Source organism: Semicossyphus pulcher, unplaced genomic scaffold (assembly GCF_022749685.1).
Source record: "Semicossyphus pulcher isolate SPU_LCO1_2020_fin unplaced genomic scaffold, fSemPul1.0.p SCAF_19, whole genome shotgun sequence".
In the NCBI taxonomy this organism is placed as follows: Eukaryota; Metazoa; Chordata; class Actinopteri; order Labriformes; family Labridae; genus Semicossyphus; species Semicossyphus pulcher.
The window spans coordinates 20,631,593-20,650,007 of record NW_027211692.1 but is presented as its reverse complement, the minus strand read 5'-3'; the positions used below and the strand labels follow the sequence as shown (position 1 = coordinate 20,650,007).

Sequence of the window (18,415 nt, the reverse complement as noted above, 5' to 3'; positions counted from 1 at the left end):
CAGCTTACATCTGCTTTTGCTATTTATTATTTAAATTATTGTTTTTTTCTTTTATGATTTGTTTTATCTGTCATGTCATAGATAATTGGTGTTTCTAAATGATCAACTATACGGAGGGAAGGCGGGAATCATATCAAAGCATCTTTTTGTGTTTTGTTGGGTGTTTGTGTTCATCACACTGCACAATTTCTCATATAATGGCACCGAACATCTGTTGGGGATGCAATTATAAAGTTTTATTTCCTAGTATTTTATTATATTTACACCAATAGACGTTTTGATGTTCAATTAATTTAAGTGTGAAAATTATTTCCATCATGACATTACAGTTTAATAATACAAACATTCATACAGGTTTTTAACATAATAACAGGTTTATTAACATGTAGGCCTCATTCATCCCAGGCCACAGTACCTGTTTACTTGTGTGTGTGTGTGTGTGTGTGTGTGTGTGTGTGTGTGTGTGTGTGTGTGTGTGTGTGCGTGTGTGATAGCTTGGGGATGCCTCTAACTACTTTAAGAATCCTTGGCAAGACAAACTGAGTTATGGTTATAACTAACATCTGCCATAGATTAACTTTTCGACTACCACAGCCAACCTTATGTTGTTATATGAGCTCCTTTATATGCAGGTGCTAAATATATAATGTAATTATTCTTTCATAAACTCCTGGAGCATTGCACATTTTCAACATCAACAAATTCTGCATTTAAATAAAGGCTGTATTAGATGTAAGAATGATTAGATAGTAAGAGTTCAGATGAATGGCATCCTAAAGCTTTACATCTAAGCAGTAATGTCTTTGAAAACCCATCTAAAATGCCTTTAACCAGATGATCACAACCTCCACTTATAGACAAGGACACAGTTTGATAATGGGAACACATTCATGTTTTTATTTTGTAAAGACTGAATACAGCTGGTGTTTTTGTTTCTCCCTGTATGTACATCCAAAACGGTACAGCACATCTTTTTCAGAGCGGCTTCATGCTTCAGTCCGTTTCTACAACCCGCCTTAGTTGCGCAGTCCCCTCTGCTCACCTGTGAGACACTCGGCTTAATCAGCCACTCAGATGTGATAAGGCATATTCGTTCATCAGCAGATTAGCCATGTGCCTACAGTGTAAAAAATGACTGGAATACTGTCTGGATATATTACTAAGATTCGCTGTATAAGGACAAAATGTTTGCACATGTTTATTCTGCAATAAATATTGAGCATATATGTATATATAGAACACAATGTCAAATGTACAGGGATATAATAAAGTGTGTGCATACTGCATCTGGAGTAAGAAAGAGTCGATTTTTTTAAGAAGCAGAGAGAAAACTGTTTTTGTGCATCGTGTGTGGGCGAGTGAGTACGAAGCTGCTGAACTTAAAGGGGTTGTGCGTGGATTACATTTCATGTGTTCATCTTGCTCATATACAAACCGTCCTTTACTAGAGAATATTTACATTTTCCCCTTTCTCCCATTCGGTATCCAAGAGATTAAAGCTTCCAGTATCAAAACACAGTCACATTATATGTCGTATGTCATATTTCAATATATAATATATTGTATAATATTCAGTTTAAATATTTTTTTTCAAGAGTATAAAACACAGCTGAAGATGGCGATAGTAGGATAGGTAGCGTTTATGACGTCAGGATCTGATTGGCTAAGATTTAGTGACCCCACATCATGGTTACATGGAGTCAAAGTCGTGGTCGTTGGGCTCGATGACTTCGGGGGTCATGACCCTGCCCATGAAGAGGATGGACCCTGTGGGAGGAAGGGGATGGATGAATAGTCAGGTCAAAACACACACACATACACATACAGTATGTATTTCAGAGGCTCATTTACATGCACCGAGACATACCTGTCCTTCGGTTTCTAATGACAAAGAAGAAGGGGTGATCAGCCATGACCTGTGGGTACAGCACCAGAGTCCTGGTCAGGGCGATCATTCCTGAGAGAGAGAGAGGAAGAGAGCGCAGACACCACAGTTACTTTCTGTCAGAGGCGGCAGTGTTTAGTGCGGTTTGGGTTGACATATATACGTAGATAAAATGTTGTGTATGTTTTAATGATCAGGAAGATTATGACAAAGAACAAAAGAAGATGTCTACCTGACCCAACAGCTCCCTCGGCCCCCTCCTCAGTCACCTCCAGGTAAGCCTTCTGCACCGCCTTCCCAATATGCAGGTCCTTGCCATCTTTAACACACATACACACAAAAGCACACAGATCACACCTTGTGTTTCTAGTACCGATCAATCTTCTGAGATGTGATAAAAGTGTGAACCTGAGTCTAATTCTAGAATGACACAATCTTAGTCTGTGCATCAGCAAACTTGCGTATGCTGGTACAGAGTGTATTGACATTTTAAGTTAAATTGACATTATAAACCAGAACATGAGGTCACATCATGCATTCATTTAAAAGCATATTAAAACACCCTCTCTTATCTATACCTTCCTGAGTAGAACATTTCCTCAGAGTACATGTTGAGCTGAGGACGTCTTGGCTAGTACAAAATGTGCAGTACAGCTTGATGTTTTCTGGTTAGATTCAGCTGTTAAGGCGAGAGCATTTGTTTTGGCTCTGTATGTATAATTTGTTTGGCTTTCAGTGTTACTGACCTAATTTTGCTTTATTTTGCAAATGATCCAAACATATTTATGTCTCAATATTTCTGCCTCTGCGGTATATATCTGTCTCTCTTTTTTCTCTGGATCTATTTTTGCCAGATGATGTGACAGCTCTGACCTGCCCACTCTGTGCCAGTTACCTTGGTTACCTTAGAAAGTACCGGAGGCTACTTCACTGCAGCCAAGAAGCAGAAATATAGAATCAACTTCAACTGCTGAACCCTTCTAAGATTTTATTCCTCTTACCATTTGTATCCTTATCTGTGTGTTTTAATCGTCTGTTGTGGGTTTTCATACAGCTGAGTGTTACCTGTCATGGCGGAGAGATCAGCATCGTTGCTGAAGATGTTCTTTATTCCGAGCTCCTGCAGAGTGGTCCTCAGGTCGATCTTCTGCTCCACTTTGAACCTGAAAACAGGAGACAGAATTTAAGAAAGTCACATTTTAATGGTAGGACAGTTGTGGGAGGTGGGCTGCAACACAACTGTGTCTGTGTGAGTAAGTCTCAACTGTGTAGTTTTCATGTTTTTGCAGTGTAGATTAAATTTGTATGCCCTTAGAATGAAAAGGTTTGTTTTCAAAATCACCATTTTGCATCAACAATCTAGTTCCAATTATGGGAGATTTGATTTAATGATAAAAATACATTGATGTTGTAAGAAAACATCAATTATTCCAGGGACATTCTCTGTGGACTTTGGATTCTGGGAAATATAAGCATTAGCCAGAACTCCAGATGTCAAGGTAGTGAAGGTAATCACTAGTAACCAAAGCATGCTGGGGTAAACTGGGTGCACAATACATCTTCTAATGCACAATGGAGTCACATAATGAAGATTTGTGTACATGTCTGTATGCATCATCACCTAGGCAGGTAGACCTCCACCTTCTGCCGTTTGACGTTGTTGGCCCACTCCTCCAGCAGCGGTGCTTTGATGATGGGCTCCAGGGACGCCAGCGGCACCTCCTGCCGAGGCAGAACGATCATCATGGACATGTCCTCCCCCTCGTAGGGCATCTCTAACACCTGGTACACGCCGCCGGCTTCCTGTGTGCCATCGCTGAACTCACCTGGCAGGAAACATAAGCAAATGTGAGCATTAAAAGTATGCAAACCCAGTAATGGGTTTATGAGGAGGAACTTAAACAAATGTAAGTATGTTAAAGCACATTGATCGACTGTACTGATTACAGTGTGAGTGGTCATTCCTGATGCGCTAATTAAAAACCACTGGCGCTTCACTCAGAAGGCTTTGGTTACACTTGCTGTGTAAAATGTATTACATACATAGGCTACAGTTTGTGTGTGTAGTGCTGAGAATGCTCTCCAAGCTAAAATTCAATTAGGCACAAAAGAATTATGTGTTTGAGTGTGTTTGCACACAACTGTCTTCAGGAAGGAAAGAAAACCCAGGAAACCAATCTAGGATCTAGTGAAAAAACATCATTGCATGTGCAGTATACTAAGTGATATCTTCTTCCAGTTACACAAACAGAACTTAAAGTGGTACCTTCATAGTGTTGAGGTGGATTTTGGAAAGACTTATCCGTTATATCTAATTTATTTAAAAAAGATAGAAACTGAAGCCAACAAAGATTTAATTGAATTAGTGTGACGGTATTTCTTAGTCAGGATGAGATAATCCTTTTATACACAAAATCTAAATGTAAGATTATCTCACATATGTCTTGTGAGATGTAGATTATAGAGCAATTAATACCACAGACTTCATCCCAATCTTTGCACAGGATTTTTCTTTTGAAGCCGCTTAAAAGAGAAAATTACAACAAAGACTTATCGTCCTTCATTAACATACATGTAGCGTTCTGTGTAGTGGCTGCTGACGCAGAGTGAGGCAACATTGCAGCAGAGAAAGAGGCGTGGCCTCACAGAACATTTCACTTAACCAATATGATTGTGTTTCAAAATGAGAATGCAAACGCAGCCTTCTCCCCAAGGACCTGTCCCTGTTCTGCAGCTCTTAAGCACACATACACACACTACGCTCATCACACACACACACACACACACACACACACACACACACACACACACACACACACACACACCAGTTCATACAAACACAGATTTCCTTGATCCTGAGTGTGTGAGGATGAGTATGTGTGCACACTGTGAACGTAGGTGTGTGAAATTGTGCCATCTCACTACACAAACACAGACTGCACCAAAATAACCCAAATGCGTCAATTTTAGCAGCAGTGCAGTAAGAACGTGTTTGTGTGTTTGGCAGTACGTCAGACACAAAATGACTGGAAAAAGACACACTGGAATCATTCAGATAAAACAGCATTACAGCACACCTAAAGGACTCTGTACACAAAGTGTACAGCTCACAGCGCTCGCAAATACAAACATAATTTATACATTTAAAGCTGCCATCTAAAAACAGACAGATTACGACACTGATTAAAAGAAGAATTTAAAGAATTTACAATATAAAACATAAATATAAAATAAAACATAAGGAATTCTTGGACACCAAAACAATGTATTAACTGTAATGCAATACATCACATCGGTATAGAATATAGAGCACTGACCTCTATCAGTCTATTAATCCTTTGAATCTTCTATTAAGCATAAATTGCAAATGAAGCAGGTTCTCAAATATTTATTTTATACATATATATTTTCTTTTTTATATATTTTTTTTAACAGTATAAACCGAAAATATGTGAGTTTTAGGCAGTTGGTATGACAAAACAGGCAATTTAAGGACGCCATCTTGAGCTCTGAGAATGTATCATGTACCTGTTTTTGCAATTTTATAATATTATCATAAATATCAGTTAAAGTGGTAATCTCGAAGATCTCAGTTTCATTCTCTTTGGAGGCACCTACGGCGATAAACAGTAATTGCGGGAGCACACTTGCCGGATATCCAAACAGTGTTGCATGTGTAACGTCCACGTTTGGCTCCCTTTGTAACGGTTGTAACTCTTGATTTTCCTCGCTGACGGTCGCTTTCCTTTTTAGACTGTTTGCCTTCATCTGAGCGTTGAATTCACTTATTTTTGAAGTTGTATCTGTAGTCATGTATATGAAGTCATTACTGTTAACTTGCAACACTTGCAGAGACCTGAAAAGCAGCCGCATAGCTGCGCCTACCCTCTCTGGCACACCAACCACTGCTGGGTGATGGAAAACACATCACTAACTGGGTGTTGCTTGTGATTTTTTTCTGCACATCTCATTCGGTGATAGATAGTGACTTATAGTGATATTTATTTTAATGAAAATCTTCAACATTATTACTTTAGACGTGCAAAATCAATGTCAGTCTGCAATTTTGCCAAAGCAATGCAGTTTAAGGCTAAACAAAGAATACACATATTTCCAACCATGGACATCATTTGACCCTTACTCTTTCACAGTTGTGACTAAAATGCAAGTGAAAATTTGGTACTCTAACTCTCTTTCTACGGTCATACCATAAGCTGCAATAGTAATAGCCGTATGTGCTGTCTTTAATAAAAACATATTGGCTTTGTTACTGTAAAGGACTCAGTGTTCTTCATCCTGGGGCCTTCCAAACTGATATGTAACGTCAAAACAAACAATAAGAGATTGTACTGTAATCTTACTCATGCTGCGGGGGAAGAACATTTCATTGCTGTGGATTAATGAAAAAGGCTGGCCGAGACTGCTGTTTGATACAGTGCACTGCGAGAACCTCACATGTGTATTACATTTAAAAACAGACTGATCCTGTAAAATTTGGGACCATATCTCACTGCATAGAGCATTGCGTCTGCCATCATGCTGCAGAAGATTTCCTTGATATTTATGGTTACAACATGATGTTTTGTAATATCTGAATGGAATAAAGTTATATCTAATAGGAAACTACAACACAGACCTAGTCGTAATACTGCTGATATTATTTTTTACATGTTATCATATAAGGCACAATCACACATTATCATACTGTATATTGTATGACATGAAAAATACCCTTTAAAATATACACACTGTGAAATTGCACATAGCAGAGGAATGCAAGTGAAAAAGATTTCAGCAGCAGAGCTCACTGAGCAGAAAAAAAGGAGCCTTTCCTGGGAATAACACTTCAAATATGAATATTTTAGATCTAGATTAACATTTTAAATAACCCCAGGAAAAATGAGCAGGAATTCAACAACTCCAGAAAAAGCGCTGCGAGTATAATTCTAAAGACGCACACATGCATCTCTTCCCTACCGTAGTAGAAGTCTCCCTGTTGGTACATCATGAGCGTCTGGACCTCAGAGCCGTCGTCTTTGGTGAAAGAGAAGGTTCTGGTGTTTTCGGGTCTGAACTGGTTTTTCCAGGAGCCTCTGAAGTAGACGGCGTTCACCATGGTCAGGCGGGTCACGCTGCTGAAGTCCTCGGCTGACAGCAGCTCTCGGATCTTACCTGGAGGGAGTGATTTAAATGGTTTGTAATGATCTGTATTACTTTTCACAAGCCCGAGGACAACGCCTGCAGTGTCTTGCAAAGGGATAAGGATAGAGATTTGTGCAACTGAGGGCTGGAAATGTGTTGAGTAATTTATTTGTTTTGTAGATGTAATTTTACATATGAGGCAATTGTAGATGTAGTTATTTAGTCATATTTTTGCCCTCCTTTCATTTTCACCCCTCATCTGTATCTTTCCCATCCTTCCACCCTTCCTCTCTCACTCACTCTCCGTGTGATTCTCCACCCAGCTGTTGATCTGATCGGCCACGGCTGCTGATTCACTGAAGTCTACCGTTTCCACTTCAGCCCGGAAGTACTTCCTCATCAGATGCAGAAACTCAGGGTTAAAGGTGACACCCTCCTGCAGGAAGAGGCTGTTTGCAAATCGGATCACGTAGTGGGTGTCGTCATCTGACAGAGCTGTGGTCAGGTTCTGAAGCAGAGAGAACTCCACACCTGGAGAACAGAGAGAGACAGACACATTCATACTGTAGGTGTTCACGCAGAGTGCAGTACTGTGGAAAACATTTGTACCTTTCTGTGAGGCAAGGTGGTTTTATAATTAAATTGATTTAAGATCCATAAAGTATGTTTTTGTAAATACCAGCGTACATTATACTATACATATACATTATATTAAATACAAGGGAAATGCTAATTTCATGCATATAAAATACAAATCACCTTTAATATCTAAAAACTAATGAAATTAAAACTAGATTGTCAAAAACATTTTTGTTACCAGAGATAAAAATATAAACAAAAAACCGTAACTAAATGAAACTGCATTGTGTGTTTGCTAAACTAACTAAAATAAATTAAAATTATGGAGGAAACGTCTTTAGTTTTAGTCTTTGTAAATTTATGTCATACACATGGATATTTTACATATAACATATATACATTGTTTTGGTCTCGCCCCTGACAAGTACCCCAGACTACAAGAAAAACAAACAAACAAAAAAAAACTAAAACTAATTAAAAACTAAACTTAAAATAAACATTTTCAAAAAATAAAAACTAAACCTAACTAACATACCAGCATTAAAAACTAAAACTAAACTGAAATTGAAAAGAAAAAGATCAAATTAAATAAGGATGTATTTATAAAAAAATTATGTATTTATTTTGGTCAGCATTAACATTATCACCCCACTTTAAATAAGAAACCACAGAAGGTATGTAAACATTACAATAAATACATTCGGGGATGAAAGATAAAAATATATCAAGCCTATTATTTTTTAAAGTTTGATCGGCATTTTATATCTCTTGTTCCTAAGATCTCAAGTTCAAATTAAAACCGACATTACTTCTGTCACAGTTCATATAGTCAGATCATTTTATTTTATATTATTTCCCATCCTGAACAGTTGGGGGACTCACATGGTAATAGGATGGACACAATTGAAGCAGCAGAGGCTGAGAAACTTTTCTGAGAAGTTTTTGAAACCCTGGATCCTACATTTCCCATAAAGCAACTGGATAGCATGGTTCATTGTACCCCCTCTTAAATACCAAAGTTTCTTAGACTTCAAATCTCTAGTTTTATAATAGAGGCTTTCACGTCTTAAACCCAAGCCAAGACAACCCAGATGACATCATCAGGGTTATATTTGAAACTTTGGGAAAACTGCTTCCAGAAAGACAGAGCACATATTTAACTGTTTTCACAGGCTTAGTATTATTCCTTGTGAAAAGTAAAATAAACTTCATGTATAAAAAATGCCCTTCTGATAAAATATGGACGGCCTATTGATTTTGTTTATGAACATGTCTCTTACCTGGCAGGAGGTGGCTGAACCCCACCGCCTGTCGGATCTCCTCCAGTGACGCCCCCTTTGCTCCCAGCTCCACCATGCCGAGGGCCACCGCCACGCTCAGCGGGGAGAAGATGATGTTGTCCTGATCCCCCGCCGCCTGCAGTCGGTGGTACAGTCTGACCGAGAACTTTGATGTAGTGTCCTCCGGAATGTCCGCCGCCCGGCAACCGTAACGTGGCAACAGGATGGAGGGGAGGAGGAGGAGGAGCGGGGACAAAACGTCCAGGATCAACATCGCAGCACGGACCACAGAGAGCTGAGGGAAAGGGGGATGTATGGAGGGGATGGAGAGAAAAAAAGATAGAGAGAAGAGGGTAAAAAGATGGCAAATAGGGAGGGGGAATATGTTTGGAGGAAAGATAGAAAAATGGATGGATTAAGGAATAGGAAATGAGGGATTGGAAAAAATGTAGGGTGGATGTGCAGATGGAAGGAAAACAGATGAGGTTGGAGGAAGAACAAGATGAAAGAGGGAAATAGATTTGGGGAGGGAAAGAGCCAAAAGTGGAGAGAGGAGGATTGCAGGGAGGATAGAGAGAGAGGGGAAGGTGGAGAGGAGAGGTTTGCAGGGGGGAGGGAGAGATAAAGGTGGAGAAGATTATTGCGTAAGGGAGAAAAAGAGATGAAGGACAAGAGGATTTTGGAAGGGAGGGAGACAGAGATGAAAGGAGAGAGCGGGGATGTAGGATGATGAAAAGAGAGCAGAAAACATCCGTCAGTCAATCATTTAACCGTGAACACAGAAAGGGAAAGCTTTGATAAAAAATACCTGCTGACAGTTTTAACTTGTTAGCAGAGGTGAACTTAGAAAGGCAAAGAGGACTCTACTTCTACTAAGCTGTAAAATGAAAGAGGAATAAACAACGTACAGACTCAAATAGTTTAGATAAAAGGGCAATGGGTCAGGGAAGAGATAGAAAGAGGGAGGGAAAAATGCACATAAATATACAAGCTAAAAGTTATAACCCATTGTGCATGGTTACAGAAATAACAGACAGACAGAGATGGAGAGAGAGCGAGAAAGAGAGGCAGTGAGACAGATATAATAAACAACCAAAAAGCGCTGTAACTACAGCTGTACTGCTGACTGCAGTCAGTATTGCTGTTCAGAGCACATCTGCTAAATGAGCTCATACATATTTTATGGCCATTCTTATCATCTTGAGTTAAATCAGCTTCTTTCCTTCAAATCTGCTTTCACGTCTCTCTCTCTCTCCCTCTCTGTCTGAGCCTTTGTATGTGAATGAGCGAGTTTCAGTCTCTCTGTACAGAATGACTGATCAGGAAGAGGCCTTTACCTCCCCCCTCCCCCTCATCTTTCCATACCCTCACACTTCTCGCCCTCTTTTTATCTCCCCCTCGTCCCTTATGTTATCTATCATCACACGTCTCCTCCTCCCCTCTCATCTCTCTACTTTGCAACCTTTTCTGTCTCTTTTCCCCTCCCTTTATACCTTTTAAAAAAGACGAGGAATATACACACACTGCACCATCTCTCTGGCGCTGTTGTTGCCAGGCAACATTGTTTTCTGCTGCCCAAATGTAATAAAAAGACAGAGTCAATGATATATAGCATAAGTACAAGTAGCGAGAGGGACGCAGAGACCGTATTAAAGTGTGAAATAACACATGGATGTTTGTTTTGCAGTTTGTGTCTCTGCTGTGCTGCTGTCATGATACAGTGTGAATAGAGGATTCTATTAGTGCTCCCATGCAGGACTGGAATCTGCTGGCTGCTACTGTATGAGAGGGACGGCAGGTGACTGTGGGCACAATGTACCTGAGTGTCAACAGCAACAACAATGGGCAGCAGCCAGAAAATAAGTGGCCCATCCCGCTGTGTGCAGTCCGTCCTCTGCTGTGCTCTGGCATGTGACGGACTATTTCCCTCCAAAATAATGCGGCCCAACCCGGGGGGAACCATTAATGTCAAATCCATTAAAGGATTAGTGTGGTGCTGATCTAGATTTTTTCTTATTGTCAACAAATGCCACAAAAAGGCCAAAACCAACAATGAATTCATCCCAGTTTTCTGTGTATATGTAGCCATAGAGCTCCATTAAACTATTAAAAACAGCAATGAAAAAGAAGCAGCAATGTTTCGATCAGTGACATATTCCTTAGTAATAACGAAAATACACTATTGCATCTAATCCGTAGCAGAAAATAGTTCCTCAAAAAATTGCATTGAAATAGAAAATGTTTTTTACTCCTTGGTAGCTTAATGTTTTCCTAATTTCTTTAAAAAATATGTCCTTATAAAAAATTGGAAATATTTCTGTGAGAGCAAAGGTTTACATCTTAAAAAAGGAACACAGGGGCTTTGGGCTGAATGTCGTCATCCTTGATGTTGGGATTTCATGTAACAGATTATTGCTTGCCTTATCCTGAAAGCAAAACCTCCTGATTGAATACACAAAGCCGTCCAGGCCTGCCCACATTTAACAGTCAGCTGCTTTCAGCTCATAAGATTTAAAGTGTTACTCCTCATTCTAAATTCAAATCGCCACTGTCACTTCCACTTTGTGTCCCTCTAAACAGACAGTCAAGATCTCATCTTGTTTGTCCTCCCCGATGAGTCTCATGACAAACTGCTTTTGACAAGCATGACACTGACCAAACTGTCATCCTCCTGATTTAGCAAATACAAATTAATTTCCGTTTACAGAGCTTCTTCACATACTACTGAGACACACTGCACTTGCTCTCTGCTGGTTAGGCTGAGTTCTTCCACAGCACTTTATAAAAACAGTGTTGTGACCTTGATTATATTTGAAAAGAAAGGGCCGGTTATGTTCTTATAAACAAATCCACAACCAATCCAGTATACGACCCTACATTAACCAGAACAATAGATTTGTATAATCCTTCTCTTTCCTGTTTGAGTAACAGGTTGCTAAAAACTGCAGTGCCCAGCTGGTTGAATAAATTACTTAACCCTTCAAAGAAAATGATGGATATTTTTTTTTTGCTTTTCTCTTAATATTTTTTAGCTTCAGTGAGAACAAATAGGCTCTCTGCTGAGATTTAGAAAATGTGTCAAGTCAAGTACTGCAAGATGGACTGGTGCATTGTTGGTTTTGGATTTGTTGTTGACAGTACTTTAACTTATAGTTGAATGCATCCATTCTCAGTATCCAAAAACTATTAAGGGAATAATAGGACATCATTCCTTTGCTGTAAGATGCAAGGTGTGGATTGTTGCATTGATGATGCATTAGCTTTAAGTGGATTTAAAGTGTAAAATAATGCTCAGAGGCACAACACTGATGTGTTGCTGTGAATATGCTGTCAGTCACGTGTGTTCACCTGCTCTCACATGTCGTGCAGTGAGTCAGACTTTGCAGAGAGTGTGCGAGAGATCCAGAGAGAGTTAGAAAGGCGGAGGGAGAGGAGGGGGCGGCTGGCAGAGATGTAAATGGAGGTAATGTTCCTGACCTTCTGAGCGGTGGGAGCTGAACTTTTCGGAGACAGACAGCCCTACTTTCTGTAAGGAAAGACGCAGCCATGCAGCTAAGCCAGGGGAAGTAGTGTGGAGCATCATTGTGTGTAATCCTGTGTGTGTCTGTGTGCAAGCGTGCATATGTGAGTGGATGATAACAGCATGGGTGGCTGGCTATTACTTGTAACTGTGACACCATTCTGACCTTTTGAGTTGTGGTGTGTTGTCTGCAAGGGGATCCCACACTTTGCCAGTTTCGGCCATTGACGACAATGAGCCTAACTTAGGCGCCAATCAGCTCGGTTCCCAGCATGCCTCACAGGTAAGCGGGGAACCCAACACCCTTCTAAAAAGTGTTTCCCCGTGACTAAAAGACCTGAATATGTCAGAAAATCTCTCATGGTTTAAGTTGCAAGAGTTTAATCCTGACATCGCGATTAATTCCATGCAATTAAACTTCCTGGCCTTTAAAAGCAGCCTCTAATCTGCCCGTGTAATCCTAATTCTCAAGCAGAATAGATCGGCAGTTGACATTTGGACAATTAAAACGTGACGTCACCCAAATCCACAGCACGTACGTTTATCCTTACTGCCATTTAAACCCAACACCTTGAGGCGGCATGCTTCGGAGGCCAGGGGGAACTTATTAAACACGGACATCCTCATTCACGGTTCACATCCACAGGTGCACACAAACACACACACAAACGCATTTTCACAGACACTTCCAAGCCAAGGTTACCAAGGCAACTGCAAGTGATGGACATTTTTCGTTTTGCCGAGCTGACAGAGAGAATTTTTACCCTTAAAAGATATCTTCCTCCTTCCATGTAGACAGATAAACTCGCTTTCCTTTTTTCACACACGACTCAGCATTTTCCGTCTCACGTAGCCCCTTGCTCTGCAAGGACTCTTCACACCAGCTCCAGTTCTGTCACTCAGCGCACTCTTTGACATTGGCTGCTACAAAAACACACACACTCCCCAGGCACACACGCAGGGCACCGACTGCACTCAGTAATTTTGCAAAAACAAGGCAAGCTCCCGCTCTTCTTCTTTTATTCTGAATGTGATCACTGTGAACAGAATCTCCGTCTTCTCTCTGCTTCGGCTCAAATCACAGCAAGCGGGTTCACTTATAGGCTCTGAGTACACTTCCAAAACGCTGAAGCTCATAGAAGCTTTAACGAATTCTGTGAAAGTGCTAACGTCCCATTTCATCAAGGCCTGTGCCTCTGGGAATAAACTACAGAGAATGATGTCTATGATTATCTCTGGCCCTGAAAAAACCTTGAATTTCTGCGATGGACGCTCTGAAAAGGATGGCAAGGGAAATCTGAATATGTCTAACTTAAAAAAGGACTCTGCAGTACAGAGATAATGGAGTCTGATTATCATTCATGAGCTTCAAGTTTTCCTTAGAGGCGCCAAGGCGGCAGCTTTCTACTTATTGTTCGGTTCCTGAGCTGAGTAAAATGCAAGCAGACACATGCACGCTCACAGTAAAAATGATTGAACCTACATCATTAATATCAAATCAATCAGGTCTGTGAGTGTCTCACTTTCCCAGTTTTGACTATACACAGCTGTCTTACAGACACCCGTCTTTCAGAGGGAGGCTGCAATAAAGCCCACCGCTATAAGCAGAGCCTTTAACTCCACTGCAGTCTAAGAGAAAGGAAGCACTTAACTCCACTGGTGGGTGGGGACTTTCATTACGGGGCCTGATAAAGTGGTTACAATTCATCAATCACGTTGACGGTTCTGCTCACACCTCTTTCTTGCACCTTCTGTAGCGCCCAGGCCACGGCAGCTTTTTTTTTAACCAAAGGTTACAGTATTTTAAACTCTGCATGTCATTTATATGGAAATTTACCATATTCACACAAATATTTCTGCTTTGAATTTAACAAAGGAATGTGTCTGCAAATACATTTTTAGTTAATTACGATTAAGCCCGGAGATAAGAACAACAGTAAACCAGGCCATCAATGAAGCTGCGGACCCAGTGTGTAACTGCAGTGTTCCAGTGCTACTGTGAGAGGTGAAGCTTTATTTCACTGCTGGTGTTACATTCGTCATTTTGAATTGTCGTACTATTTACGTTAACAATGGCTCAGCTCAAGCAGCGTATCCATTACCTGTACCTGTGAAGCAGTTGAATGGAATTCAGCCATGTTTAATGTTAATATTTACACCTGTGCTTTTCCTACTGTGACATGTGACTGTGACTGTGAAAAAGGAAGGTAGCTGTTACTAGCGGTTACCAGGGCAGTTTTAACACTGACCGTGCAGGTGATGCTAAATTAATAAAAGGCAAATAAAGGATACCAGCTGTCAGTGGTTTTACCTATACTGGCTCCTGATGTAAATAATTCACAAAACATAACTTAACACACAATATTTCAGATAAATTAAGTTGTAGTTATGTTAGGTTTTAGTTTTAGGAACGGCTCATTTACAGCATTTCATATATAAAGAGGACAATTCAATTAATTAAATTTTCTCATGCATAGGAAATTATAATCAAGTGTGAAATGTAATAAAGATCATGATTATTTTTCTGTAATTAAGAAGGTAACAGGACATATGTGCGGTAACACACAGGGCTGCTGGTGAAGAGAGAAACAGTGTTTCTAAAAGTGTTTATTTTAAAGTAGCTTCCAACTGTTCTGCACCTTAGACACATTCTTATAGACAACAAAATACTGTGCTTGAGGTTTCTGGTGTGTGGTTCTTGCTGTGGATGTAGTTCATTAGCACCTAATGACTCACTGAAAACCCCATTCAAGAAAACAAACCACTGATGCTGGACATTAATGTGGTCAATAATTGGCAAGAAATTATTAACATTTTGCTTTTTACAAGGTACGCCATAAGTGATGTCATAAAATGTGAGACTTGAAATGACTCTGCATAAACACAGTGAGCCCTTCCATTGCTATATTACACATTGCACTAGTAATTTGCCATGCATGTTCATGCTACATTGCACACTTATATCCAGTAGTCTAATATGACTGTGATAACCACTATATTCTACTTTTAAATTCTACCCCTACACTTTCTATCCACTCCTGTGGCAGACTTTAAAATTACCTCTGTGCAGCCCATCCTCAGCTAAGCTCAGTCAGCCTCTTGTTAGAAAATGACATGATGTGCTATGGAAGCAGCCTGAAGTCCCAGGATGCTCACTGTACACTCCACAGAGGGCAAACAGAGGTTAACAACCCTTTATTAATCCCTGCTAACAGAGACACCCACAGGGAGAGGCACACAGAGATAAGGAGGTATAAAGACAGTTTAATAGACTGAGAGAGAGGGGAAACTACAAGATAAACCAACAAAAACAAGGAAAACATGTGGGTAGGAAATAAGCAAAAGAGGACGACACAAATAAAAGGAGCAGTGCACTGGAAAGCTGAACCGAGGCAGCTTCCATGCAGAATCCAGCTTTGAGTCTGCGCCAGCGATATCGAACAACCCCCTGCCAAGCATGGCAAGATGGTTGACTGCTCAATACACACTCTGCCAGGACACACTTTCTTTCTATATATCCGGGAAACTCACACAAACTCAGAAACACGCAAACCCTCGCTATGAGCTGCGGCGCTGTGGGAGCGCAGTTAGGAGGCTTGAGTTGTAATTGGATCGGCCTCGATTTGGGGTCAGTGGTAAAAGTGAAAAGACTGGAGGCCTTTTCAAATTCACTAAAGAGCAGGGAGACAGCAGAGAACAAGAGAGGTCACGATCAACTAGTCCTGTGGGGGACACGTGTGCATGGCTGCATTTGTGTGTATGTGTGTGTATCTTATTAGGAAAAAGAGATCTGTCGGAGCGATTTGTTCACTGCAGCTGTAGAGTTTGAGTGAGGGGAAAATATGGGTGCTACCAAATCACTTCAACCATTTTACTCCCCTCGTCAGAGATCTTTCTCTCTCATCGTCCCTCTTCTAACCTCAGCACATCCCTCAATGAAACCGATCAATCAACAGATCAATTCCAGGGTACATGTGTGTGTGCAAGTGTGTAAGCGGAGAATTGATGTTTGGTAGAGAAATGTATGCACCCTTTTCAAAAGACGTTAAATTGATTTTTTTTTTATGTTGAAAGGTAATTGAGTTCATCAGATAATATCTCTATATTTTAGAGTTGTCTTTTCTGATTGAAGTTTTATCTTGTGTTTTTTTTCCGGCATGGATGTATTTAATTTTAGTGTTCAAAAAGACAATTAATTCACATGCTTTTCCCCTCTCTCTTTCCATAACTTCCTGCTGTAGCTCCTGACCTCCTTCTCTTTCCACTCTCATATCTGGCCAGGTAGAAAGTAATCCCCTGTGTGTTTGCAGCAGCAAAGCAGAGTTTACAGGGGACAAACCTGCTGCCTGAGTGTGTGTGCAGGTGCTGAGCCTCATTGTGAGAGGTTACTTAAAGATGGGAAATTTACTTAACCAACTTATTTTTGTTTTTAATTATATGCTATAAATGTGTTCAGGAAGACAAATATTCATGCTGATCACTTTGTTTGACTGCATTTTCTCCAAATTCCAAATCAACAATCTGGAGGAAAAAAAACGTTTATTTCAGGACAAAGAAAGATTAAATTAGATTTTTTTTCTCACTTCACACTGCAGCTCAAATCAGGTTTGATTCAAGCCTGAGAGGATGATACGTACTTTTTCCCTCACATCACAATATTTAACTGACAGAACCCTTCTGCACATACAAACACACAGAGCCAAACAAGGCTATGATTGGCAGTGACACACATACACACATGCACGATTGCTTCTCCCTTCCCTGCTCGTTTTGTTTCGCTAGGCTGATTTGAAAGACATTTAATTATTGAAATGCAATTAATGCAGCGCTCAATGGGAATTGGCAGCACACACACACACACACAAACACATACACTGACAGCAAAGGGATGCACAGGCAGGAATCAGCAGGCTGTGAACAGAGATTAACCAGTGATGCTAATGCATATATGATTAATACATTGAGATTATGACTGAAAGGGATATTATTTTTCAGAATATGGGGCTGCTAGAGCTATAGGACTCAATGAGGGTTTAAGAGGTCATTATGTTAGCTGCAGGAGTGAGGAGACCATTGAGCAAATAAGGTGAGAGAAGGAGGGCCACTGAATTGTTTATTATTGATCATGTTTTTGGTCCTTTTTTTAAAATGGTATTAAGAATTTGGTTCTCTCTCACAGATAGACTATTTACTTTGTGTGTTTTTTCACCAAAACCCATTTACACAATCGTCATACAGGAATAATAAGTAGTGTATGTACTCGTGTGTGTCAATGGGGTGGGGATAGGGTAGGACCAGGCTACTACAATCTGCCTCGTTAATTCACACACACACATTAACTCACTGCGCCTTAGCCTGTATTTCAAGGACAAGAAGCACACTGCAATGCCTGAGCTTGTTTTCAGTGGGGGGAAAAAAACAGTAGAGAAAGGACAAAAACAATCTTTGCTGCTGTAGATCACCTGCTAAAATTAAACAGCGTTGGGTGGTGGACAAACGGGTTACAACATTGAAGAAATATGTTTGGTCCAATGTGCGTTTCCATTCGCCCCCCTTTTCAAAGCCTAACACATGTTGATTGTAGCATCGTAATCCATTATTAAGCCCTGAAACCCCCACTAAAACTACACATTCCTACACCTTGATAAGATAAAAAATAATTCTACGGAAAAAGTCAGATATAGGCTATTCTTTTTTTTAAACATGCAAAAGCTCATCAGTATGGTGTTTGTTTCCCTGGCGAATTATTAAGACTCAGATACGCATACAGGTTATAAAAATGAACACGTTGTAAGATTCAGAATAAAACGGTTCTTACCGATAAACGGAGTAAGATAGGGTGGATGGATGGATGGATGTGTGCGGTCTCTCTCTGCTGCTCTCGTCCAGCGCTGCAGCTCGTTGCTTGTTCGTTTGCCGCAGACCCCGCCCCCTCTAGCCATTGGTCCAATGAACGTCGACCAAAGAGTATCAATGCGAGACAAATCAGGTCTCTCTTTTATGTTTCCG

The 18,415-nt window shown here is 40.4% G+C and overlaps 1 protein-coding gene across 1 annotated transcript; it reads right to left on the bottom strand.

The window, feature by feature from the left end:
- Positions 1-869: 869 nt before the first annotated feature.
- Positions 870-18,284, bottom strand: serpini1 (serpin peptidase inhibitor, clade I (neuroserpin), member 1). Its single transcript, XM_069668491.1, has 9 exons — positions 18,225-18,284; positions 8,887-9,181; positions 7,328-7,558; positions 6,863-7,057; positions 3,507-3,711; positions 2,951-3,048; positions 2,118-2,204; positions 1,868-1,957; positions 870-1,767 (listed from the first exon to the last, which is right to left on the bottom strand). Exons 2-9 carry the CDS (start codon positions 9,158-9,160, stop codon positions 1,691-1,693), a joined length of 1,257 nt encoding a protein of 418 aa, XP_069524592.1. The 5' UTR covers positions 9,161-9,181; positions 18,225-18,284; the 3' UTR covers positions 870-1,690.
- Positions 18,285-18,415: the final 131 nt, after the last annotated feature.